At 37.7% G+C, this 27,079-nt stretch overlaps 1 protein-coding gene across 7 annotated transcripts in view; it reads left to right on the top strand.

Annotated features, from left to right (window-relative positions):
- The window catches only part of LOC140947733 (ATP-dependent translocase ABCB1-like), a 55,343-nt gene extending 29,176 nt beyond the window's left edge, over window positions 1-26,167 (top strand). For 4 of the 7 annotated variants that reach the window (XM_073396912.1, XM_073396909.1, XM_073396908.1 and 1 more), the window contains 7 exons: window positions 16,071-16,171; window positions 16,736-16,876; window positions 18,396-18,552; window positions 19,441-19,638; window positions 20,413-20,619; window positions 24,333-24,479; window positions 24,970-26,167. In XM_073396912.1, coding sequence (XP_073253013.1) covers window positions 16,071-16,171; window positions 16,736-16,876; window positions 18,396-18,552; window positions 19,441-19,638; window positions 20,413-20,619; window positions 24,333-24,479; window positions 24,970-25,176 — 1,158 coding nt within the window. In that variant the 3' untranslated portion in view covers window positions 25,177-26,167. Of the gene's footprint in view, window positions 1-16,070; window positions 16,172-16,735; window positions 16,877-18,395; window positions 18,553-19,440; window positions 19,639-20,412; window positions 20,620-24,332; window positions 24,523-24,969 lie in introns of those variants that run through there. The other 3 variants (XM_073396910.1, XM_073396911.1, XM_073396913.1) reach the window with 3 other exon arrangements.
- Window positions 26,168-27,079: the final 912 nt, after the last annotated feature.

The raw sequence follows: 27,079 nt of genomic DNA, 5'->3' as shown, positions 1-27,079 counted from the left end.
TTGCGTTTTCCATAATCAGATGTTCTTACAGTCTTTAAAGACTTCTTTTCTATCTAAAACGTCACCACACACTTTTTCTCGATCTATGTTTGATAAACATAAAAGATGAAAAAACTTTAACTTTTTGACCGAAATCATTGACTATCTCCTTTGGAAAAATGCCAATTTTGCGTTCTTTTAAAACCCAGGTTTCTATTGTCTTAAAAAGGCTTGTTTACTAACAAGAACCTCACCAAATAGTTTTTCAAGGTGTAATTTGGTTAAAACGAAACGTTAACAAAATTTCAAATTTTTGACAAATCCATGGACTAACCCCTTTGGAAAAATGCCAATTTTGGGGTTTTTGAAACCGATGTTTTCATTGTCCAGAAAGGCTCGTTTGCTATATAAAAGGTCGAAGATCGTTTTTCACGATTTATTTTCACGATCTATGACATGGGAATGCAGGGGGTTACAAGGGGTTACAGGGGGTTACAAGGGGTTACAAGGGGTTACAGGGGGTTACATGGGGTTACAAGGGGTTACAAGGGGTGACAGGGGGGGACAAGGGGTTACAGGGGGTTTCAAACGATTATAGAAACTTTTCTCTAACTAGAGCGTTCCCAGATACTTTTTCTTGGTCTATTTTGCATAAAAATAAAAGTTGAAGAAATCTCAAATTTTCGACCAAAACGATGGACTAACCCCTTTGCAAAAATGCCAATTTTGTGGGTTTTTGAAACCGATGTTTTTGTTGTGCAGAAAAACTTGTTTGCTATATAAAACGTCGAAAATCGTTTTTTCACGATTTATTTTCACGATCTATGTCATGGGAATGCAGGTTACAGGGGGTTACAAGGGGTTACAGGGCGTTACAGGGGGTTACAGGGGGTGACAGGCGGTGACAAGGGGTTACAGCGGGTTACAAAGGATTAAAGAAACTTTTCTCTAACAAGAGCGTTCCCAGATACTTTTTCTTGGTTTATTTTCCATAAAAATCAAAGTTGAAGAAATCTCAAATTTTTGACCAAAACGATGGACTAGCCCCTTTGGAAAAATTCTAATTTTGCGTTTTTCGTACACAGTTGTTTTTATAGTCGTTAAAGGCTTCTTTTTTATGTAGAACGTCAGCAAACACTTTTTCTCGATCTATTTTTGATAAAGACAAAAGATGAAAAAACTTCAACTTTTTGACCAAAATCATGGACTATCCCCTTTGCAAAAATGCCAATTTTGCCTTCTTTTTAAATCCATGTTTATATCGTCAAGAAAGGCTTGTTTTCTAACGAGAACGTCAGCAAATACTTTTTCTGGATGTATTTTGCATAAAAGGAAACGTTCACAAAATTTCAAATTCTTGACCAAAACCATGGACTAACCCCTTTGCAAAATGCCAATTTTGTGGGTTTTTGAAACCGATGTTTTTGTTGTTCAGAAAGACTTATTTGCTATATAAAACGTCGAAAATCGTTTTTTCCCGATTTATTTTTACGCTCTATGACATGGGAATGCAGGGGGATACAAGAGGTTACAGGGGGTTACAAGGGGTTACAGGGGGTTACAAGGGGTTACAGGGGGTTACAAGGGGTTACAAGGGGTGACAGGGGGTGACAAGGGGTTACCGGGGGTTACAGGGGGTTAGAAAGGATTATAGAAACTTTTCTCTAACTAGAGCGTTCCCAGATACTTTTTCTTGGTCTATTTTGCATAAAAATCAAAGTTAAAGAAATCTCAAATTTTTGACCAAAACGATGGACTAACCCGTTGGGAAAAATTCTAATTTTGCCTTTTTCGTACACAGTTGTTTTTATAGTCGTTAAAGGCTTCTTTTTTATCTAGAACTTCAGGAAACACTTTTTCTCGATCTATTTTTGATAAATACAATACATGAAAAAACTTCATCTTTTTGACCAAAATCATGGACTATCCCCTTTTGCAAAAAAGCCAATTTTGTGGGTTTTTGAAACCGATGTTTTTGTTGTGCAGAAAGGCTTGTTTGCTATATAAAACGTGGAAAATCGTTTTTTCACGATGTATTTTCACGATCTATGACAAGGGGATGCAGGAGTTTACAAGGGGTTACAGGGGGTTACAAGGGGTTACTAGGGGTGACAGGGTGTGAAAAGGGGTTACAGGGGGTTAGAAAGGATTATAAAAACTTTTCTCTAACTAGAGCGTTCCCAGATACTTTTTCTTGGTCTATTTTGCATATAAATCAAAGTTGAAGTAATCTCAAATTTTTGACCAAAACGATGGACTAACCCCTTTGGAAAAATTCTAATTTTGCCTTTTTCGTACACAGTTGTTTTTATAGTCGTTAAAGGCTTCTTTTTGATCTAGAACGTCAGCAAACACTTTTTCTCGATCTATTTTTGATAAACACAAAACATGAAAAAACTTCAACTTTTTGACCAAAATCATGGACTATCCCTTTTGCAAATATGCTAATTTTGCCTTCTTTTTAAATCCATGCTTATATTGTCTAGAAAGGCTTGTTTTCTAAGGAGAACGTCAGCAAATACTTTTTGTGGATGTATTTTGCATAAAACGAAACGTTTACAAAATTTCAAATTTTTGACCAAAACCATGGACTAACCCCTTTGCAAAAATGCCAATTTGGTGGGTTTTTAAAAGCGATGTTTTTGTTGTGCAGGAAAAATTGTTTGCTATATAAAACGTCGCAAATCGTTTTTTAACGATTTATTTTCATGATCTATGTCATGGGAATGTAGAGGGTTACAAGGGGTTACAGGGGATTACAAGGGGTTACAAGGGGTTACAGGGGGTTACAGGGGGTTACAGGGGGTGACAGGGGGTGACAATGGGTTACAGGGGGTTAGAAAGGATTAGAGAAACTTTTCTCTAACTAGAGCGTTCCCAGATACTTTTTCTTGGACTATTTTGCATAAAAATCAAAGTTGAAGAAATTTCAAATTTTTGACCAAAACGATGGACTAACCCGTTTGGAAAAATTCTAATTTTACGTTATTCGTACACAGTTGTTTTTATAGTCGTTAAAGGCTTCTTTTTTATCTAGAACTTCAGCAAACACTTTTTCTCGATCTATTTTTGATAAAGACAAAAGATAAAAAAAACTTCAACTGTTTGACCAAAATCATGGACTATCCCCTTTGCAAAAATGCCAATTTTGTGGGTTTTTGAAACCGATGTTTTTGTTGTGCAGAAAGGCTTGTTTGCTGTATAAAACGTCGAAAATCGTTTTTTCACGATTTATTTTTACGCTCTATGACATGGGAATGCAGGGGGATACCAGGGGTTACAGGGGGTTACAAGGGGTTACAGGGGGTTACAAGGGGTTACAGGGGGTTACAAGGGGTTACAAGGGGTGACAGGGGGTGACAAGGGGTTACAGAGGGTTACAAGGCATTATAGAAACCTTTCTCTAACTAGAGCGTTCCCAGATACTTTTCCTTGGTTTATTTTCCATATAAATCAAAGTTGAAGAAATGTCAAATTTTTGACCAAAACGATGGACTAACCCCTTTGGAAAAATTCTAATTTTGCGTTTTTCGTACACAGTTGTTTTTATAGTCGTTAAAGGCTTCTTTTTTATGTAGAACGTCAGCAAACACTTTTTCTCGATCTATTTTTGATAAACACAATAGATGAAAAAACTTCGACTTTTTAACCAAAATCATAGACTATCCCCTTTGCAAAAATGCCAATTTTGCCTTCTTTTTAAATCCATGTTTATATTGTCTAGAAAGGCTTGTTTTCTAAGGAGAACGTCAGCAAATACTTTTTCTGGATGTATTTTGCATAAAACGAAACGTTCACAAAATTTCAAATTTTTGACCAAAACAATGGACTAACCCCTTTGCAAAAATGCCAATTTGGTGGGTTTTTGAAACCGATTTTTTTGTTGTGCAGGAAAAATTGTTTGCTATATAAAACGTCGAAAATCGTTTTTTACCGATTTATTTTCACGATCTATATCATGGGAATGCAGAGGGTTAGAAGGGGTTACAGGGGATTACAAGGGGTTACAAGGGGTTACAGGGGGTTACAGGGGGTGACAATGGGTTACAGGGGGTTAGAAAGGATTATAGAAACTTTTCTCTAACTAGAGCGTTCCCAGATACTTTTTCTTGGTCTATTTTGCATAAAAATCAAAGTTGAAGAAATCTCAAATTCTTGACTAAAACGATGGACTAACCCCTTTGGAAAAATTCTAATTTTACCTTTTTCGTACACAGTTGTTTTTTTATAGTCGTTAAAGGCTTCTTTTTTATCTAGAACGTCAGCAAACACTTTTTTTCGATCTATTTTTGATAAACACAATAGATGAAAAAACTTCGACTTTTTGACCAAAATCATGGACTATCCCCTTTGCAAAAATGCCAATTTTGTGGGTTTTTGAAACCCTTGTTTTTGTTGTTCAGAAAGGCTTGTTTGCTATATAAAACGTCGAAAATCGTTTTTTCACGATTTATTTTCACGATCTATGACATTGGAATGCAGGGGGTTACAAGGGGTTACAGGCGATTACAAGGGGTTACAAAAGGTTACAGGGGGTTACAGGGGGTTACAGGGGATTACAGGGGGTGACAGGGGGTGACAAGGGGTTACAGGGGGTTAGAAAGGATTATAGAAACTTTTCTCTAACTAGAGCGTTCCCAGATACTTTTTCTTGGTCTATTTTGCATATAAATCAAAGTTGAAGAAATCTCAAATTTTTGACCAAAACGATGGACTAACCCCTTTGGAAAAATTCTAATTTTGCGTTTTTCGTACACAGTTGTTTTTATAGTCGTTAAAGGCTTCTTTTTTATGTAGAACGTCAGCAAACACTTTTTCTCGATCTATTTTTGATAAAGACAAAAGATGAAAAAACTTCAACTTTTTGACCAAAATCATGGACTATCCCCTTTGCAAAAATGCCAAATTTGCCTTCTTTTTACATCCATGTTTATATTGTCTAGAAAGGCTTGTTTTCTAAGGAGAACGTCACCAAATACTTTTTCTGGATGTATTTTGCATAAAACGAAACGTTCACAAAATTTCAAATTTTTGACCAAAACCATGGACTAACCCCTTTGCAAAAATGCCAATTTTGTGGGTTTTTGAAACCGATGTTTTTGTTGTGCAGAAAAATTTCTTTGCTATATAAAACGTCGAAAATCGTTTTTTCACGATTTATTATCACGATCTATGTCATGGGAATGCAGAGGGTTACAAGGGGTTACAGGTTGTTACAAGGGGTTACAAGGGGTTAAAGGGGGTTAGAGAGGGTTACAGGGGGTTACAGGGGGTGACAAGGGGTTACAGGGGGTTACAAAGGATTATAGAAACTTTTCTCTAACTAGAGCGTTCCTAGATACTTTTTCTTGGTCTATTTAGCATAAAAATCAAAGTTGAAGAAATGTCAATTTTTTGACCAAAACGATGGACTAACCCCTTGGGAAAAATTCTAATTTTCCGTTTTTCGTACACAGTTGTTTTTATAGTCGTTAAAGGCTTCTTTTTTATCTAGAACGTCAGCAAACACTTTTTCTCGATCTATTTTTGATAAAGACAAAAGATGAAAAAACTTCAACTTTTTGACCAAAATCATCGACTATTCCCTTTGCAAAAATGCCAATTTTGCCTTCTTTTTAAATCCATGTTTATATTGTCTAGAAAGGCTTGTTTTCTAAGGAGAACGTCACCAAATACTTTTTCTGGATGTATTTTGCATAAAACGAAACGTTCAGGGTTAGGGTTAGGTTAGGTTATTTGTGGTTCAGAAAGGCTTGTTTGCTATATAAAACGTCGAAAATCGTTTTTTCACGATTTATTTTCACGATCTATGACATGGGAATGCAGGGGGTTACAAGCGGTTACAAGGGGTTACAGGGGGTTACAAGGGTTACAAGGGGTGACCGGGGGTGACAAGGGGTTACAGCGGGTTACAAAGGATTATAGAAACCTTTCTCTAACTAGAGCGTTCCCAGATACTTTTTCTTGGTCTATTTTGCATAAAAATCAAAGTTGAAGAAATCTCAAATTCTTGACTAAAACGATGGACTAACCCCTTTGGAAAAATTCTTATTTTGCCTTTTTCGTACACAGTTGTTTTTATAGTCGTTAAAGGCTTCTTTTTTATCTAGAACGTCAGCAAACACTTTTTCTCGGTCTATTTTTGATAAAGACAAAAGATGAAAAAACTTCAACTTTTTGACCAAAATCATGGACTATCCCCTTTGCAAAAATGCCAATTTTGCCTTGTTTTTAAATCCATGTTTATATTGTCTAGAAAGGCTTGTTTTCTAAGGAGAACGTCAGCAAATACTTTTTCTGGATGTATTTTGCATAAAACGAAACGTTCACAAAATTTCAAATTTTTGACCAAAACCATGGACTAACCCCTTTGCAAAAATGTCAATTTTGTGGGTTTTTGAAACCGATATATTTGTTGTTCAGAAAGGCCTGTTTGCAATATAAAACGTCGAAAATCGTTTTTTCACGATTTATTTTCACGATCTATGACATGGGAATGCATTGGGTTACAAGGGGTTACAGGGGGTTACAATGGGTTACAAGGGGTTACTGGGGGTTACAGGGGGTTACAGGGGATCACAAGGGGTTACAAGGGGTGACAAGGGGTTACAGGGGGTTACAAAGGATTATAGAAACCTTTCTCTAACTAGAGCGTTCGCAGATACTTTTTCTTGGTCTATTTTGCATAAAAATCAAAGTTAAAGAAATCTCAAATTTTTGACCAAAACGATGGACTAACCCGTTGGGAAAAATTCTAATTTTGCCTTTTTCGTACACAGTTGTTTTTATAGTCGTTAAAGGCTTCTTTTTTATGTAGAACGTCAGCAAACACTTTTTTTCGATCTATTTTTGATAAACACAATAGATGAAAAAACTTCGACTTTTTGACCAAAATCATGGACTATCCCCTTTGCAAAAATGCCAATTTTGTGGGTTTTTGAAACCCTTGTTTTTGTTGTTCAGAAAGGCTTGTTTGCTATATAAAACGTCGAAAATCGTTTTTTCACGATTTATTTTCACGATCTATGACATTGGAATGCAGGGGGTTACAAGGGGTTAGAGGCGATTACAAGGGGTTACAAAAGGTTACAGGGGGTTACAGGGGGTTACAGGGGATTACAGGGGGTGACAGGGGGTGACAAGGGGTTACAGGGGGTTAGAAAGGATTATAGAAACTTTTCTCTAACTAGAGCGTTCCCAGATACTTTTTCTTGGTCTATTTTGCATATAAATCAAAGTTGAAGAAATCTCAAATTTTTGACCAAAACGATGGACTAGCCCCTTTGGAAAAATTCTAATTTTGCGTTTTTCGTACACAGTTGTTTTTATAGTCGTTAAAGGCTTCTTTTTTATGTAGAACGTCAGCAAACACTTTTTCTCGATCTATTTTTGATAAAGACAAAAGATGAAAAAACTTCAACTTTTTGACCAAAATCATGGACTATCCCCTTTGCAAAAATGCCAAATTTGCCTTCTTTTTACATCCATGTTTATATTGTCTAGAAAGGCTTGTTTTCTAAGGAGAACGTCACCAAATACTTTTTCTGGATGTATTTTGCATAAAACGAAACGTTCACAAAATTTCAAATTTTTGACCAAAACCATGGACTAACCCCTTTGCAAAAATGCCAATTTTGTGGGTTTTTGAAACCGATGTTTTTGTTGTGCAGAAAAACTTCTTTGCTATATAAAACGTCGAAAATCGTTTTTTCACGATTTATTATCACGATCTATGTCATGGGAATGCAGAGGGTTACAAGGGGTTACAGGTTGTTACAAGGGGTTACAAGGGGTTACAGGGGGTTAGAGAGGGTTACAGGGGGTTACAGGGGGTGACAAGGGGTTACAGGGGGTTACAAAGGATTATAGAAACTTTTCTCTAACTAGAGCGTTCCTAGATACTTTTTCTTGGTCTATTTTGCATAAAAATCAAAGTTGAAGGAATGTCAATTTTTTGACCAAAACGATGGACTAACCCCTTGGGAAAAATTCTAATTTTCCGTTTTTCGTACACAGTTGTTTTTATAGTCGTTAAAGGCTTCTTTTTTATCTAGAACGTCAGCAAACACTTTTTCTCGATCTATTTTTGATAAAGACAAAAGATGAAAAAACTTCAACTTTTTGACCAAAATCATGGACTATCCCCTTTGCAAAAATGCCAATTTTGCCTTCTTTTTAAATCCATGTTTATATTGTCTAGAAAGGCTTGTTTTCTAAGGAGAACGTCACCAAATACTTTTTCTGGATGTATTTTGCATAAAACGAAACGTTCACAAAATTTCAAATTTTTGACCAAAACCATGGACTAACCCCTTTGCAAAAATGTCAATTTTGTGGGTTTTTGAAACCGATGTTTTTGTGGTTCAGAAAGGCTTGTTTGCTATATAAAACGTCGAAAATCGTTTTTTCACGATTTATTTTCACGATCTATGACATGGGAATGCAGGGGGTTACAAGCGGTTACAAGGGGTTACAGAGGGTTACAAGGGGTTACAAGGGGTGACCGGGGGTGACAAGGGGTTACAGCGGGTTACAAAGGATTATAGAAACCTTTCTCTAACTAGAGCGTTCCCAGATACTTTTTCTTGGTCTATTTTGCATAAAAATCAAAGTTGAAGAAATCTCAAATTCTTGACTAAAACGATGGACTAACCCCTTTGGAAAAATTCTAATTTTGCCTTTTTCGTACACAGTTGTTTTTATAGTCGTTAAAGGCTTCTTTTTTATCTAGAACGTCAGCAAACACTTTTTCTCGATGTATTTTTGATAAAGACAAAAGATGAAAAAACTTCAACTTTTTGACCAAAATCATGGACTATCCCCTTTGCAAAAATGCCAATTTTGCCTTGTTTTTAAATCCATGTTTATATTGTCTAGAAAGGCTTGTTTTCTAAGGAGAACGTCAGCAAATACTTTTTCTGGATGTATTTTGCATAAAACGAAACGTTCACAAAATTTCAAATTTTTGACCAAAACCATGGACTAACCCCTTTGCAAAAATGTCAATTTTGTGGGTTTTTGAAACCGATATATTTGTTGTTCAGAAAGGCCTGTTTGCAATATAAAACGTCGAAAATCGTTTTTTCACGATTTATTTTCACGATCTATGACATGGGAATGCATTGGGTTACAAGGGGTTACAGGGGGTTACAATGGGTTACAAGGGGTTACTGGGGGTTACAGGGGATCACAAGGGGTTACAAGGGGTGACAAGGGGTTACAGGGGGTTACAAAGGATTATAGAAACCTTTCTCTAACTAGAGCGTTCGCAGATACTTTTTCTTGGTCTATTTTGCATAAAAATCAAAGTTAAAGAAATCTCAAATTTTTGACCAAAACGATGGACTAACCCGTTGGGAAAAATTCTAATTTTGCCTTTTTCGTACACAGTTGTTTTTATAGTCGTTAAAGGCTTCTTTTTTATCTAGAACGTCAGCAAACACTTTTTCTCGATCTATTTTTGATAAAGACAAAAGATGAAAAAACTTCAACTTTTTGACCAAAATCATGGACTATCCCCTTTGCAAAAATGCCAATTTTGCTTTCTTTTTAAATCCATGTTTATATTGTCTAGAAAGCTTGTTTTTTAAGTAGAACGTCACCAAATACTTTTTCTGGATGTATTTTGCATAAAACGAAACGTTCACAAAATTTCAAATTTTTGACCAAAGCCATGGACTAACCCCTTTGCAAAAATGCCAATTTTGTGAGTTTTTGAAACCGATGTTTTTGTTGTGGAGAAAGGCTTGTTTGCTATATAAAACGTCGAAAATCGTTTTTTCACGATGTATTTTCACGATCTATGACATGGGAATGCAGGGGGTTACCAGGGGTTACAGAGGATTACAAGGGGTTACAAGGGGTTACAGGGGGTTACAGGGGTTTACAAGGGGTTACAAGGGGTGACAGGGGGTGACAAGGGGTTACAGGGGTTACAAGGGGTTACAAGGGTTGACAGGGGGTACAGAGGGGTTACAGGGGGTTACAAAGGATTATAGAAACTTTTCTCTAATTAGAGCGTTCCCAGATACTTTTTCTTGGTCTATTTTGCATAAAAATCAAAGTTGAAGAAATCTCAAATTTTTGACCAAAACGATGGAGTAACTACTTTGGAAAAATTCTAATTTTGCGTTTTTCGTACACAGTTGTTTTTATAGTCGTTAAAGGCTTCTTTTTTATCTAGAACGTCAGCAAACACTTTTTCTCGATGTATTTTTGATAAAGACAAAAGATGAAAAAACTTCAACTTTTTGACCAAAATCATGGACTATTCCCTTGGCAAAAATGCCAATTTTGCCTTCTTTTTAAATCCATGTTTATATTGTCTAAAAAGGCTTGTTTACTAACGAGAACGTCACCAAATACTTTTTGTGGATGTATTTTGCATAAAACGTTACGTTAACAAAATTTGAAATTTTTGACGAAAACCATGGACTAACCCCCTGTGGAAAATGCCAATTTTGGGGTGTTTGAAACCGATGTTTTCATTGTCCAGAAGGGCTTGTTTGCCATATAAAAGGTCGAAGATCGTTTTTTCACGATTTATCAACACGATCTATTACATGGGAATAGAGGGGTTACAAGGGGTTACATTGGGTTACAGGGGGTTACAAGGGGTTACAGGGGGTTACAAGGGGTTACAGGAGGTTACAAGGGGTTAAAGGGGGTTACAAGGGGTTACAGGATGTTACAACGGGTTACAGGGGGTTACAAAGAACTATAGAAACTTTTTTCTAACTAGAACGTTCTCAGATACTTTTTCTTGGTTGATTTTGGATAAAAATCGAAGTTGAGAAAATCGTAAATTTTTGACTAAAGTGATTAACTAACCCGTTTGGAAAAATTCTAACTTTGCGTTTTGTATAAAGAGTTGTTCTTATGGTCTTTAAAGGCATCTTTTTTATGTAGAACGTCAGCAAACACTTTTTCCAAATCTATTTTTGATAAAGAGAAAATATGGAAAAACTTCAACTTTTTGACCAAAATCATGGACTATCCCCTTTGAAAAAAGGCCAGTTTTGCGTTCTTTTTAAATTCATGTTTATATTATCTAAAAAGGCTTGTTTACTAAAGAGAACGTCACCAAATAGTTTTTTAGGGTGTAATTTGGTTAAAACGAAACGCTAAGAAAATTTGAAATTTTTGACCAAAACCATGGACTAACCCCTTTGCAAAAATGCCAATTTTGGGGTTTTTGAAACTGATGTTTTCATTGTCCAGAAAGGCTTGTTTGCTATATAAAAGGTGGAAGATCGTTTTTTTACGATTTATTTTCACGATCTATTACATGGGAATTCAGGGGGTTACAAGAGGTTTCATGGGGTTACAAGGGGTGTTACAAGGGGTTACAGGGGGGTTACAAGGCGTTACAGAAGTTTACAAGGGGTTACAAGGGGTTACAGGGGGTTACGAAGAACTATAGAAACTTTTTTCTAACTAGAACGTTCCCAGATACTTTTTCTTGGTTGATTTTGCATAAAAATCGAAGTTGAAGAAATCTTAAATTTTTGACCAAAGTGATGCACTAACCCGTTTGGAAAAATTCTAACTTTGCTTTTTTGATAAAGAGTTGTTCTTATGGTCTTTAAAGGCGCCTTTTTTTTATGTAGATCGTCAGCAAACACTTTTTCCAAATCTATTTTTGATAAACACAAAATATGGAAAAACTTCAACTTTTTGACCAAAATCATGGACTATCCCCTTTGAAAAAAGGCCAGTTTTGCGTTCTTTTTAAATTCATGTTTATATTATCTAAAAAGGCTTGTTTACTAAAGAGAACGTCACGAAATAGTTTTTTAGGGTGTAATTTGGTTAAAACGAAACGCTAAGAAAATTTGAAATTTTTGACCAAAACCATGGACTAACCCCTTTGCAAAAATGCCAATTTTAGGGTTTTTGAAACTGATGTTTTCATTGTCCAGAAAGGCTTGTTTGCTATATAAAAGGTGGAAGATCGTTTTTTTACGATTTATTTTCACGATCTATTACATGGGAATTCAGGGGGTTACAAGAGGTTTCATGGGGTTACAAGGGGTGTTACAAGGGGTTACAGGGGGGTTACAAGGCGTTACAGAAGTTTACAAGGGGTTACAAGGGGTTACAGGGGGTTACGAAGAACTATAGAAACTTTTTTCTAACTAGAACGTTCCCAGATACTTTTTCTTGGTTGATTTTGCATAAAAATCGAAGTTGAAGAAATCTTAAATTTTTGACCAAAGTGATGCACTAACCCGTTTGGAAAAATTCTAACTTTGCTTTTTTGATAAAGAGTTGTTCTTATGGTCTTTAAAGGCGCCTTTTTTTTTATGTAGATCGTCAGCAAACACTTTTTCCAAATCTATTTTTGATAAACACAAAATATGGAAAAACTTCAACTTTTTGACCAAAATCATGGACTATCCCCTTTGAAAAAATGCCAATTTTGCGTTCTTTTTAAATCCATGTTTATATTGTCTAAAAAGGCTTGTTTACTAAGGAGAACCTCACCAAATAGTTTTTCAAGGTGTAATTTGGTTAAAAGGAAACGTTAACAAAATTTGAAATTTTTGACCAAAACCATGGACTGAGCCCTTTGGAAAAATGCCAATTTTTGCGTTTTTGAAACCGATGTTTTTATTTTCCAGAAAGGTTTGTTTGCTCTATAAAAGGTCAAAGATCGTTTTTTCACGATTTTTTTTCACGATCTATTACATGGGAATACAGGGGGTTACAAGGGGTTAAGGGGGATTACATGGGATTACAGGGGGTTACAAGGGGTTACAGGGGGTTTAAGGGGTTACAGGGGGTTACAAAGGATTATAGAAAGTTTTTTTAACCCTTAAACGTTCCAGAACGTTCCCAGATACTTTTACAAAGGATTATAGAAACTTTTTTCTAAGTAGGACGTTCCCAGATACTTTTTGTTGGTTGATTTTGCATAAAAATCAAAGTTGACGAAATCTTAAATTTAAAAGTGATGGAATAACCCCTTTGGAAAAATTCTGGTTTTCCTTTTTTTATAACAATTTTTTCTTATGTCCTGTAAAGGTATCTTTTTTTTATCTACAACGTCATTAAACACTTTTCCTACATCTTTTTTTGATAAACACAAAATATTTTTGACCAAAATCATGGACCATCCGCTTTGGAAAAATGCCAGTTTTGCGTTCTTTTTAAATCGATGTGTATATTGTGGAGAAAGACTTGTTTACTATTTAGAAAGTCACCAAATACTTTTTCCCAGTGTATTTTGGATAAAACGATACGGTGACAAAATTTTATATTTTTGTCCAAAACCATTGACTAAGCCTTTTATAAAAAATACGAATTTTTTGAAACCGATGTTTTCATTGTCCAGAAAGGTTTGTTTCCTATAGTCAACGTCGAAAATCGTTTTTTCACGAGTTATTTCCACGATCTATTAGGAGGTTACAAGGGGTTACAGGGGGTTACAAAGGAATGTAGAAGCTTTTTTGTAACTAGAACGTTCCCCGATACTTTTTCTTGGTCTATTTTGCATGAAAATCAAAGTTGACTAAAACGATGGACTAACCCCCTTGGGAAAAATTCTAATTTTGCGTTTTTGATAAACAGATGTTTTTATGGTCTTTAAAGGCGTCTTTTTTTATCTAGAACGTCAGGAAACAGTTTTTCTTGATCTGTTTTTGATAAACACAAAAGATAAAAAAACTTCAACTTTTTGACCAAAATCATGGACTATCCCCTTTGGAAAAATGTTAATTTTGCGTTCTTTTTAAATCCGTGTTGATTTTGTTTAGAAAGGCTTGTTGACGAACAGAAACGTTACCAAATACTTTTTCTCGGTGTATTTTGCATAAAACGAAACGTTAACAAAATTTCAAATGTTTGGCCAAAACCATGGACTAACTCCTTTGAAAACTGCGAATTTTATGGGTTTTTGAAACCGATGTTTTCATTGTTCAGAAAGGCTTGTTTTCTATAATCGTTTTTTCTCGGTTTGTTTTCACGATCTATGATATGGGGATACAGGTGGTTACACGGGTTACACGGGTTACAAGGGGTTACAGGGGGTTATAGGTGGTTACAAGGGGTTACATGGGATTAGAAAGGATTACAGAAAACTGGTTTTCTAACTAGAACGCCTCCAGATACTTTTTCGTTTTTTTTCTCAATGTTTTGGTGACTCAATAATTTAGATGATAATCTTGCTTCTTAAAAACTTTTTTTTTTGCGAATTGAAGCCCACTAATTATTTGGTAAAAGAAAAAAAGGAGTCAAGGAAAGCGAAAGAAGATGGGAGGAAAGAAAGGAAAAATGGAAGTCAAGACTGCTGAGATTTTGCTTTTTGCGCGTGTCCGATGTTAGGAAGCTAATATTTTACATCTGGATCAGAAGACCGCGAAGTGTATGATCGGTAAACGGTGTGTGGGTACGATTAGGTTCTTTTTAGCCAGACAGATATTTAGAAATTGCGCTACTAGCTTCAAAACGCTGCGTTTTTTGGCAAAATTCCCAGGAGTGAATGGCTAAGTTTCGTATACACTAGGTTATCTTTTTTTATGGCCAAAAGTTGGCCTTTGCCTCGTAACAATTCTTTCTGATGAAACACTTAAGAAAGTTACTGCGGGTTACAAAATGTTACAAGGGTTGCATGGGTTACAAGCTTACAGGGGGTTACAAGTTGTAACAGGTTGTTACAAGGAGTAACAGGTGGTTACAAGGAGTTACAGGGGTCTAGAAGGGATTACAAGAGGTTACAGGGGGTACAAGAGGTTTCAGGGGTTTGCAAAGGGTTACAGGGGCCTGTTCTGTTTTTACGATATAGAGATGACCTTCCGAATTGTGTCATGTATTCACAACCTAGAATGTATGCTGACGACACTAATATCACCTATGCGAACAATGATGTTGAAAAAATAGAGCGTTGTGTTAACAAAGATTTAGGTAGAACTCGTATATGGCTTGCAGCGAACAAACTTACACTAAACACAACTAAGACAATTTCTGTTAAATGGGTCCAGGTTAAGACTGTCAACGCCAAAAAGGAATCCCATAATTGAAATTAACCAGCTTCCCATTAAATAAGTGTCGACTTTAAAATCCCTAGGTGTTCACATCGATGGAAATCTTTCTTGGGAGTTTCATATTAATGAAAACTCTAAGAACATTGCTTCTGGCATAAGTGCGATTAAGCGTATTACGTATTTTCTCCCTTTTTAATTTCTTCTTAACGTATACAATTAACTGGTACAGCCACACTTTGATTACTGTAATGTAGTATGAGGAAATTGTTCTAATAACCTATCTTCTAAATTGCTGAATCGCGCCGCTCGCGTTCTAACTTTCTTTAATTATGACTGCGGTACTAGTGAATTGTTTCAAAATTTAGAGTGGTCGAAACTTGTCCATCAGCGCGTAGTTAGTAAAGCAATAATGATGCACAGCATTGTAAATAGCACAGCTCTAGAATATCTGACTTTGCGTTTTTTTCGTCGCTGAGATTTGTAGTTATAACTTTAGAGAGAATGAATACAAGCTCGCTGGGGGTTACAAGAGGTTACAGGGGTTACAAGAGATAACAGGATGTTACAGGGGGTTAGAGGGGTTACAAGTTGTTAGAGGAGGTAATAAGGGGTTACAGGAGGTTACAAGAGATTGCAAGAGGTTAACTGAAGGAGGGTTACAGGATTGACAGTTAATCAATTTTCTCGAAAATAAGTCCGAAGAGTGGCAATTACCAATTTTCTCCTAAACAATTATATCAATACACAATCAAGACAATAGGTTTTGAAAATTGATAAAACATTCACCTGTAGGAAAAAGGCATTGATCTTTTATCAAATTCTCTCAACTAATTTTGTAAGGAAATGTATGGAGATCAGGTTGCAGAATTTGTATGTGGATGTTGAGGTTAAGGAGAAATCCGCTATTAATCAGGATTATCCAGCCAGTCGTAAATTGTATAATACACGGATGTGATGGGTCGTAGTTAAACGTATCTTTCTGGACAGTTCTGACGTTTGGAAAGCGCCTTGGCTTTACGTTCTTGTCAGTAAAAGCAGCTTAAACGTTAATTCATATATTTAAAGGAAGTTTTCATCAAACGTTTTTTTATATTTTTTCCTTGACAGATAGCCGTTGAAACAATAGCTAATATCCGAACTGTTGTGTCTTTGGTCAAAGAGAAAACATTCTTTGACAAATACGCTCAGGCTTTATCGGCTCCATATAAGTGAGTAACTTTATTTAGTTTTCACGGTATTTTAAATTATATAGTCCTTTTTTAAACTTACCCGTAAGAGGTGATTATTTCAGGTTTATTTTTGTGGCTTTCTGCCTCTTTAAGGCCAAAAGCCGCTATGTTATCACGTTGAAAGAGTGAGTGATTGAGTGAGTGTAACAATAGAATCCGAGCGGCAGCCCACAACGAAGTCTGCCGCTTTCGATCCCATATTTCCCGATCTTAGCCTATTTTTTTCATAGACTGCCTTTTTTCTATAAAAGGATACAGATTTCCTTCCCTTCGCACATAATATCTAAGTAAGGTAATTAACGGGCCTTTATCTAAAATATATCGAACTGACACACCTTATGGCTGTAGCATTTTATTTTGTTTAACGCTGAATGAAAATGACAAGAAAACTTGCTGTTTCAGTAGGGAAGTACAATTTGGGGCGAGCAAACAGTAAAAAAAAGTCAGTTACTGGTTGGAGCAAGACTCGAAACCACTTCCTTACGCATTTCTTTTATACTGTTCGCGGTAGTCTTACCTTAAAACGCGCTTTTTGTTTTGCAGGAAAGCTTTGAGAAACGCACAACTTGAAGGGATATCTTTCGGCATATCCGAAGCGTTTATGTTCCTCGCTAATGCGGTAGCATTCAAGTATGGAGGCTATCTTGTGGCAGAGAAAGAAATGACCTTCAATGAAATGATGAAGTAAGTTGTGTACTGAACATCTATTTTTTTTGTTATAACGTCCATGTTGTAATCGTGTGGTTATATCCTCGTGTATGTGTGCAGGTAATGAATGTAGTTCGTTATACTAAACTGTAAAACTCAGGGTGCGTTCGATTGGAAACACCGAGAAATCCGCCGTCAACGTGGATTTTAATTAAGAAACCCAACGCCAGGTGTCATGAGTTGCCTTTTTTACCTTTTTATTGAAAAAGACTACAAAAACTGCTCCAGTTAACTGGGGCCTATTTTGCTAACGAGGCGTGTGTGCATGCAAAATCGCTTTTAATGAGAACAGTTTTCCCGATTCCCTTCCAAAAGGGAGGGCGTATTTGTAGGTGTTAAATCCGTTTTTGTATATCACATTTTATTATAAATTCGAAAATCATCTTGAAGATTTCAAAATCTAAATCCAGAATTCCTCAGTTTCTGGTTTTGTGTCTTGCTCGCATGTCCTGATATTTGCTGTGACTGGTCATGACATAACACCAGGGGAAATACGAAATCACGAAGCGTGGGAATGAGCAATGTGATTGGTTTATCCCTCCGGTTCTGCTTCCAGTTCTAAAAATCTTCACGAAGACGACGGGGTCAGCAGCAGACTCGGAAGAAAAAATCAGAACCCTTCTGGATCTTCCGAATCCGAGTCCGTTGCGCTTTGATTCCACTTACGATTCCGATTTTTGATCTTCACTACGTCGTAAGCGCTCTTGCGACCCTACGTCTCCTAAGGGCTTAACGGCCTCTTCATATGGTTTTGGTTGACCGGGTTTGGGGCCCGTTTCTCGAAAGTCCCGGTAACTTTGCGGGCCCGAAATCAAATATTCAAATCGAAATATAAAGGATAAGAGCGTGGGTCCTGGCTAGCAAACTACTCCATTTTGTTTCATTAACCGATAGTTTTATCATGACAGATGCAAAACTATTGAAACCTCGATCCTTAATGTAAACTGGGACAGCTTACCGGGCCCGTTAATTATCGGGACTTTCGAGAAACGGCCCCCAGGCCCGGTTTCCGAGGTCTCGCGTTACCTCTTAATCCTTCGTAAATTTTTTCGATATGTTCATATGAGAGGGCGGGCTGGCTCGGTTCCAGAGGTCTCGGTTTTTCTAACTGGGAACTCGGTAGGCAGCTGAAGCGGGCTGGAAAATATTCCTTATTAACCCTTTAGCCCGGTTACCGTGATGAAAGCGGATGAATTCTGCATCGTCTCGCTTTTCCTGCTGTATTTTCCACATCATAATTATTCCATTTGGCAACAGTGACACAGCTATAAGAGTTGCCAAAGCTATAATAGGCGCGAAAGTCATAACTTTGTGTTTCGCCATGTAGGCTGTGTTCCTCGAATTGTGGGCCACAACTCGTCTTCGGCCTTTCGAAAACCGGGCTGAAATTTCTCATACGAACCCAAGGTAAAATTGCTCCAGGTAAACCGGCCAGCCCGGTCAACCGGGCTCATTTGAAGAGGACTTAAGTAACTCTAATTTTTGTCATTGTTAGAGTGGTTCTTGCCATCTTGGTCGGTGGTCTTGTGCTGGGCCAGATCAGCGCCTTCGCGCCAGACTACGTTAAAGCAAAGGTTGCCGCTGCTCGTCTCTTTAAGATCTTTGACCGCAAATCTTTAATTGACAGTTCCTCCGAAGATGGATTAAAACCGGTAAGAGTGTTTTTTTACTTTCGTTCTCGGAGAGTTGTGGAAGGTCGGTCAATGTCTCTACACTCGCCCAGATAATTATTCACCGACATATGAAGTGACTTGCTCAAGTAGTTTAAGGTTGGGACAAACGGCTTTACCTGTGGAAAATAGTTTATTGGCTATAACGTCGGCACAGATTATATAGCTGAATCAATTTGGCACACATAAAGAACTCATCGCCCTTAAACAGATTGTTCACCTGATGTCACGTGACCATAATTAAACGTTAAGGCACAAGAAGTCCTGAAGATTTATTTTTGAGGAAAAAAAACGTTTTGTTCAAGGTATCTTAGGGAGATAGATTGCCAATCAATCATATGCTCCGAACACACCTTTGACCCAGGCCTTAAACCCCTTGAGTGGTTCAAAAAACCTACTAGGAACCTTTTAGGTTTACGTAGACAGGACTACTGCAACAAAATCTCTGACTAGTTTGCTTAGTTGGTTGGGTTCCAGACCTCAAAGCGGTAGGCCTTGGATTCGATTCCTGGTGGGACTAACATTCAGGGTATTAAAATCACTGAGCGGAATGTGCTGCCTTTCTTTCACATCTGATAGTGGTTAGTCCTTCCAGTCTTCTCGGATAAGGACGAAACATCGTAGGCCCCGTCGCTCTGCAGTGTCACTGATTTGACTCTTCTTGTAGTACGCAAAAAAAAAACATATTAAGGAGGTGGCAATGGCAGACTGGACCTCTGCCCCCGCCTATCCTCGTTATGTTAGCCCAACCACTCTTGTGGTTTAAGTATCCCAAATCTAAAATTAATCGAAATCTAGATCTTAGTCTAAATGTAAATCACAAGTCAAAATAACCTAAATAGGAGTTTATTTCTCTTTTTATACTTGTAGAGCTCTATAACAGGCACCGTTCAGTTACGAGGAGTACGTTTCCGTTATCCAACGCGTCAAGATGTCAAGGTGTTGCGTGGATTATCACTTTCTGTTCAAAAGGGGCAGAAGCTTGCTCTCGTTGGATCAAGTGGTTGCGGTAAAAGTACGGTGATCTCCCTCTTGGAGAGATTTTACGATGTATTGGAAGGAGAAGTGGTAGGTTTAAAGATGACGTTGCGACAATGAGAAGAATTTGATCTAAATGAGTCCTATTTCCCTTAAAAGTAAACTGAACGACTTAAGATACCCATTTAGTTTCCAGTCCAACACTGTGTAAGGTATGTACGCGTGCACAATAACATCATGAGGTTGTCCCAAATTTTAGGTGGTCGAATTCGACGGATATAGACGGCCATCTTCACACCTTCCTTAAATCAGTACCGTTTTTCCTGTTTACGATTTTATGTTCAAGTTCTCTCAGGAGAGGGGAAAAAAGTTTGGTTTCGTCAGTAGAAGTGGTAACCTGTGAATACATTCGCCACTCATAATTGACCACTCCAGAAAATACCATAACAAACCATAATGCTCTTTGTTTGTCACCCCAAAATTTTGCATAAGCTTTGTCGTCAGTTTCTCTTGGGAGTTAAAATGGCCTCAGGAGAAACTGAAAACAATGCTTATGCAAACTTTTGGGGTGACAAACAAAGAACATTATGGTATGTTATGGTATTATCTGGTGTGGTAAATTGTTCTCCGTCGCTGGGATGTTTCGAAAGAGAGACCTACGCGGCGGCAGGGAGCGATAAATGAGAAGCGGCTACAATCGTAGAATACAGAATTGGTCAGTTGAACAACAGTTAAGTGACGTTTCGAGCACTAACGATATTTGTGCGATTAACCATTTGTGGTATCCCGCTCTCGGTTGACAGAAAATGAATTTCACATTTTACGGGCATGTAACTTTTTTGACCTGATTTGTCTTGATTATAGGCAATCGATGGCAATGATGTTCGGTCGCTGAACATTCAGTGGTTGCGCTCACACATTGGCATCGTATCACAGGAGCCTGTTTTGTTTGGTTGCAGCATCGCTGACAACATCGCGTACGGAGACAACTCGCGCGAAGTGGGACGAGATGAAATAATAAGGGCAGCTGAGGCTGCCAACATACACAGCTTCATTAATTCCCTACCCAAGGTAACTTAGACTTTTACATTGATCAACGTTATGGGGATAACCATACGTTGAAAATATTGTACCTGACAAACTAACATGAGACACTTAACCAAAACCAAACGATAAAAAGAGGACAAAGAGAGTCGAGTTCTTGAACCGACGACCCTCAAGGAGCCGTTCGAAAACTGAAACTGATCCTGCTACTGGGAAACTAGTACCAATTTTAAAATTGCTGGCGCCCATAAAAGCCTACAATCCTAATAGTCTCCCGGTTGTAACTATTGCACATGCGCGGCAAATATGTAGCCAACATTCGTTTGGACTTCATAACTAAAATGAATGGAATGCACAGAAAGAAATCTGATCAGGCGCGTTTGAACCTTTTACCAATCTTATTCCGAACACGCAAGTTATGACCTTCTATTTAGTGAAACTGAAGCGAAGCACAGCGAGAGCAGTTGCATTGATCTCGCCCCCACCCCCTATCCTTTGGTTTTTACTAAAATCGAGCGTTCTCACATGACATCACGGTGGCCATATTGGTTTTCAAACAGTGAAACGGCGGCCGTGTTGGTTTAACCAAAACCCGAGGAGGCATCATAGAATTCCCCGCGTTTATATATATAAGGAATTGAAAAAAAAAACAGTAAGAAAATAAGAAAATAATTGTCTGTAGTATGCGAAGCGTTCCCGATTTGATGAAACTAGGCGCGCACGGTGGTCTCGGGTAATTTTTCAGCAAGCGGGCAAGGTGGTGCTGGTTAATTAGCGTTTTCTTCTGTTTCACGCCGTACTACGAGTAAACCATGATTTAAAACTCAAAAGCTCGAAAATTTGCTGTTTAAAGGTGTTTAGTCAGCTTAATTACAACTCTAGCTAACTACAATTTATTGTCTTCATGATATTTTCTAGCGATACATTTATGCAAGCTCGATTATATTATTGTAGTAGTCATTGTTGATCAGCTGGTTGATGTTTTTAAAGCACATTACTATGTTATTAAACTAATATATATATTTAGCCACAGCTAAAAGCGAAGCTCCCATTGATAAATTTATAACTTAAATCAAACAATAATTTTGTATTCCACAAATCAGTTAACTTAAGGGCACATTCATGACTTTTGAGGGAAAAGCTAAGTGATTTTGGAGTGAAACAAATTTTGTATCGAGTTGATATAGCCTTATATGTAGACCCAAAAAATAGTCTTCGGTCACATTTAAGAGCAATGATGGCTCTTGATCACAGTAGGTCAGGCGTGGAAAACAAATTCTTGGAAAACAAATCAGACCGAATTTTTTGCGTTCGACAAGTTTACAAATTCTTGCCAATAAATCTGGGTGCGTGCAAACCAATCTTTTTAATTTTTTTATACACCACATCTGAGGAGAAAGAGTACTATGAGGCGCTGTTTTTACCATACAGACCTCGGACAAAATGCAGTATTTCACAATTTTGCAAGAGAAATTGCATTCATTCAAAATTCAGGACCATCGAAGCACGCGTGGACTTTTAATTAGCGAAACCGTTCACAAAATTTCCAAAATCACCTATACGGCCAGCCGGTTCTAACTTTTGACAAGCGCCAAATGTGCGAAGAAATTTCAAAAGAGTTACGCTTCAACGTGATAAAGAATTCATTGAGTCTATTTTATATTAACGGTTTTATAACGATGTGTAATCTTAAAAAGCGTTTGATACGCTTGGCATTTTTAGTACTCCTGCAAGCGATGTTTATGAACGGCTGAAAACAAACGGCAAAGCGATGAAAATTGCACTTTTGAGACTACCAAATATCAATAAAGAAAAATAATTCGATAGAACACTTACAGAGACAACAATGTTCATTCACGAAAACAAATGAGTATTTAAGTGTGTCTAAGAATCCTCAAGTCTTTACTAGTAAGCTTAAAGTTTATGTTTTAAGCCGCCGGTTTCCCGGTGTTGGCTGTTTTCAAATATGAACTCACGACAAGAAAATCGTTCAAAGCTTTCTTTCTACAGCCAAAATTACAACTAAATATTCTTCGGAAAGTTTTTTCTTTCTATTTAAGGTGAATTAATATCGACTAAAGGCTTTTTAAAGTTCTGTAAGCTTAAGCTCATATCAAACCTCATACGAGGTCAGATCAGTGTCTCAGTCAAATCTTAATACAAACGTGCATAAACTAGCTTCATAAACTGCGCCGCTGGACTTCATGAAATTAGATTTAAATACAATAATTACTCAGGCTTACCATATTTCGAGATGCAGCTCCTGAAAGCTATCAAATAAGGCAAGGATCGCTTGAGCCTTTATAATTCTCGTACGCATCCAGCAAGGTGAAAAACAAAAACGATGCCATCCGAAATCGGATTATCGGCTTTGACAAGCGACGCATTTTTCAACCAAAAACCCAATAAACAAACCAGCCATGAATAAGAGAACACTCTTGATAGCAGCTGTATTTCATTTTGTACATCCAGTGGAAAAAAGACAGTTAAAAACATCACAAGTTGACTCAAAATTCTGTCAGCTTCAGCTGTCAAAGTAAACAACTTTCAAGATGCTGCATAAATTTTACGCATGAACACACCTGTCAAATTTTAACCAATCAGAGCATAAAAATTGGACATGGAGCGTGACCAACACGTGATCATGGTAAGAAAAGGTCTTCCCCGCCTGTATTTTAAAAAAAACTGGCTGAATTTTTGCGTCTGAAGTCAGTTTGAAATCAAAATCGTAATAGTGCGGGGCGATACTGACATAAACACAACATATTTGAATTTAAAACAAAAATAAACGTGAACCTGCGATACACCTGAGCCCGCGATACGGTCAGGTGATAGAGGTCAGCGGATACCCTTTTTTGACAGCTGTCAATTGATGACAACATTGATCTGCAATCAGCTTTCTCCTGGGCTCCCAAAGTAGCTAGAAAGTGTGAGAGTAAACATTGGTATGCCTGTGGTGCGGACGGACGGTCGGTCGGTCACGTGATTACCAAATTTTCTGGGATGGGTAGATTTCCTTAGCTATGGGGCTCCGCCCACGCGCGCGCTTCGCGCGCGCGAGGAGCTCCGCTAAAATACGTTGGTGTTATACTGAAAGATAAAATAGAACACTGTATGGTTGTAATATGTTGAAATTGTCCGATTTATAGATCATCAGATTGTAAGATCATTTACATCACTGAAAAAGAAACAAGTCAAATTTAAAACATTCAACATATACAGTCAACTCTCGTCTTGCGGACACCCCGATAATACGGACAGCAGATAAATTCCGGGCAAAAATAAATTACAGACATTTGACTGAAATAAACTTCCGCTATTACGGACTCTCGCTACAGAGGACACTAACGTAAGGTCCCTACAGTGTCCGCTATAGAGGGAGTTGACTCTATTCAGTATATATTTACCACAGAAATCTTCACAAACATTTTATCAAAAGCGGGGCAACTGTAGTGAAAACTATTTCTAGTAAATATTAAATGATCGTATTACTTGACTATAAGGAGTTTGGTCTCAGCAGAATTTTAGTCTGAGCACGGGTTGCTCTTTGAAATGCAAGCCCCCTGTTTCATACTTCAGGACAGGTCCTTCTTGCCCTCTTGGGCAGCCAGTCAGGACTCAAGATTCGCTTCTTTCCGCTTGCGAAGTCGTACTTTGAAACTTGTACTTAATCGAGTTTGATAGGCATTTTTGTTAGGAACATCAACCTATCTCAGTGGACCCGTTGCTTTTGTTTGTAGGGTTATGATACTCTGGTAGGAGACAAAGGAACTCTCATTTCAGGGGGGCAGAAACAGAGGATAGCCATTGCTAGAGCTCTGGTCCGAAATCCACAGATCCTACTTCTTGATGAAGCTACTTCTGCTCTGGATACAGAGAGTGAGAAGGTAAGAGCGAAGACCGTTGGCGGTTTCTATCTGTCTACAGGCAGTAAGTTCATCTCTATGTAACATGGATCCGTTTGGGTCCAGAGTGTCCGTCTTAGAGAGGTGTCGGTCGTAAGGCTGGTTTCCACAAGCGACCCCGGCGATGTCGAAATGACTAACGGCGTAGTCACCGAATGCGCCTACAATCACCGTTTCGCTTTCTTCGTCCAGGCTGCGGTTCCATAAATTCACCGTTCATTTTTTTGGTATGTCATTAAACAGGAACCAACTCGTATCTATGTTTTAAATGGCTGGAAATAGCAGTTAATGGTTACGTGAGTCATCCTCGTCATCATTCGAATGCCGTCGAGATCAACGGCCGATGCTCCGCCATTAGGTACTGCACTGTATTGTTCATTACAGTACGTTCGGTGCGTTACTGTGTTCGTAATGTGGTACTGTGCTCGTGATATGATAATACAATTAACAGGTTTTGCTTTCCACTTAACAGGTTGTCCAACAAGCACTGGACGCAGCAAGTGAGGGTCGCACAGCTATCATCATTGCTCATCGGCTATCCACCGTCCAAAATGCTGACGTCATAGCTGTCATTCATCACGGGCGCGTGATGGAGCAAGGCACGCACCAGGAACTGTTGGGCCGTAAAGGAATTTATCATGGCCTTGTTACATCGCAAATGCAAAACGTCAATAATTAATTCAAAGATTATATCCACCACTGTAGTTGGTGAAGTTGTTTTCTAAAAAGTTCGTTTTCATGTCGTTTTATTTCTTGTGGTTTTATGTGAATTAAGTCAGATGTTGTCCGGCCATCTAGGAGTCAGGCATGCTACATGTATTTAGATGACCCGTGTAGTACTTCGATAATCCGTCTTAGTATATACTAAAACAGTGGATAGTGTTTTTCGCGCGCTCTGATTGGCTACTCAATCAGTGACTTCCTGCACTATCCACTGATTCACCTCCAGTTCCTAGCGAGCGACGCCAAACTCGCGTAAGTTGCGAGCAAAATGCCTTCCCGGTTTGCTGCCGTAACAAACATAGAAATTTCACAACTAATCAAGCATGCTGTTCCAGAAATACACGAAGAACGTGACGAAGTTCGGGGTGGAAGTTTTAACAGGTAAAGCTTTGTCTTTTTGACTTGAATTTATCGATAAAACCGGCGAAAACGTTTTTTGTTTACAAATGCAAATTAAGCTTAAGTCTTGCGTTACTTTATTTAGTTGACTTGTTCATAAATAAGCTTAAAACTAAATTTAATAATCCTTTTTACAGGATGGTTTTAAATACAAAAAGAATTCAGAACTCCTTTTGAGGAAATTTCCCCACAAGAGCTAAACAAATACCTTCAAAAGTTTTATTTGCCGGCAAGAAAAAGCGACGACCGCGGCCGTTCGGTCATTGCGCGCCAAAATTGTAATCGTTGCACGCAACGGGAAATGAGTTAAAAATCATCATTTCTGTGCTCAATTATCTCACTGTTTTAGTATATACTAAAACAATTATTCACCTCAGTGTCGGTGGCTAGTGGTGGTACTGATTTACCTCGCCGCTAACGCGGCCTCGTTAAAAATTAACCACTAGCTACCTCCACTTCGGTGAATAATTGTTATCTAACCTTACAAAAAACGACGATCAATACCGATCCTTTCTCTACACTAGTAGAGTCTTTGGTAAGAATAAATTAGCTATCAAATTAATTTTTGAACCTCGTGACTCCATAATAGTAAATTATTATTCTCCCGGAGAAATTTTCTTTTACTTATTATTAGCTGCTCGTCTTTTTTGATTTGATTTGATTTGATTTTTTTCTGGTGAAGAGTCATTCCAATGACTACTTGATAATCAATGAGGTGATCATTGCTACAGTATTAGAGTTAGTCTGCTACACAGCCGTTTTTGGTGTCGTCACGCAATCGTAAAGCAATTAATCTTGATAATCTTGACTAGAAAAGTATAATCTCTATTTTATCGTCCAGTATACGGGGCTGTAATTTCTAACTAAGTTATTGCTGACGTAGCATACCCTTCTTTAAACGTGCGCAGTGAACAACAAACAGCTAAATAACCATTTTTTTTAGCAGCGGTCGTTGGATTATAATGGTAGTTGAACTGAGTGGAGTGCAATTCGGCCTAAAATTGTGATTTTGCAAAAATTAGTCAGTACCAATATTATATTGATCCAGTGTAGCCGGTTTGTTGAAAAGAGGCAGCTGACTATGACGTTCCGTTGCGGACAAAATTATACCGATGATAAAAACATGTTGAAAACAAAATACATAAGTCGGAACTTGTAAAATACACCGAATGCAATAAAAAATATGAGTCGAAATTTGCAAAATACACTGTTCACGAACGAAAAAAAAATACTAAGGAAATGTCATGACTACAATTTGAAATTTGAGACGAAAAAAATATGCGAGTCGAGTTGAAAAAAAAAATGTTAGTCGAGTTCAGGAAATAACTTGAGTCGGGAAAGAGAGAACGCTGACCAGTTGTGTTATCAATCGATCTCTTCACCCAGGGGCACCCAACGACGGTTTCCTCCTAAACGCATTGAAAATGCTTCTTAGGTTATCCAGAGTCCTTTTAGATCTC

This window comes from Porites lutea, chromosome 9, assembly GCF_958299795.1.
Source record: "Porites lutea chromosome 9, jaPorLute2.1, whole genome shotgun sequence".
NCBI classification, from domain to species: Eukaryota; Metazoa; Cnidaria; class Anthozoa; order Scleractinia; family Poritidae; genus Porites; species Porites lutea.
Note: the sequence above shows the minus strand (reverse complement) of the source record. Positions and strands in the feature narration are given on the sequence as shown.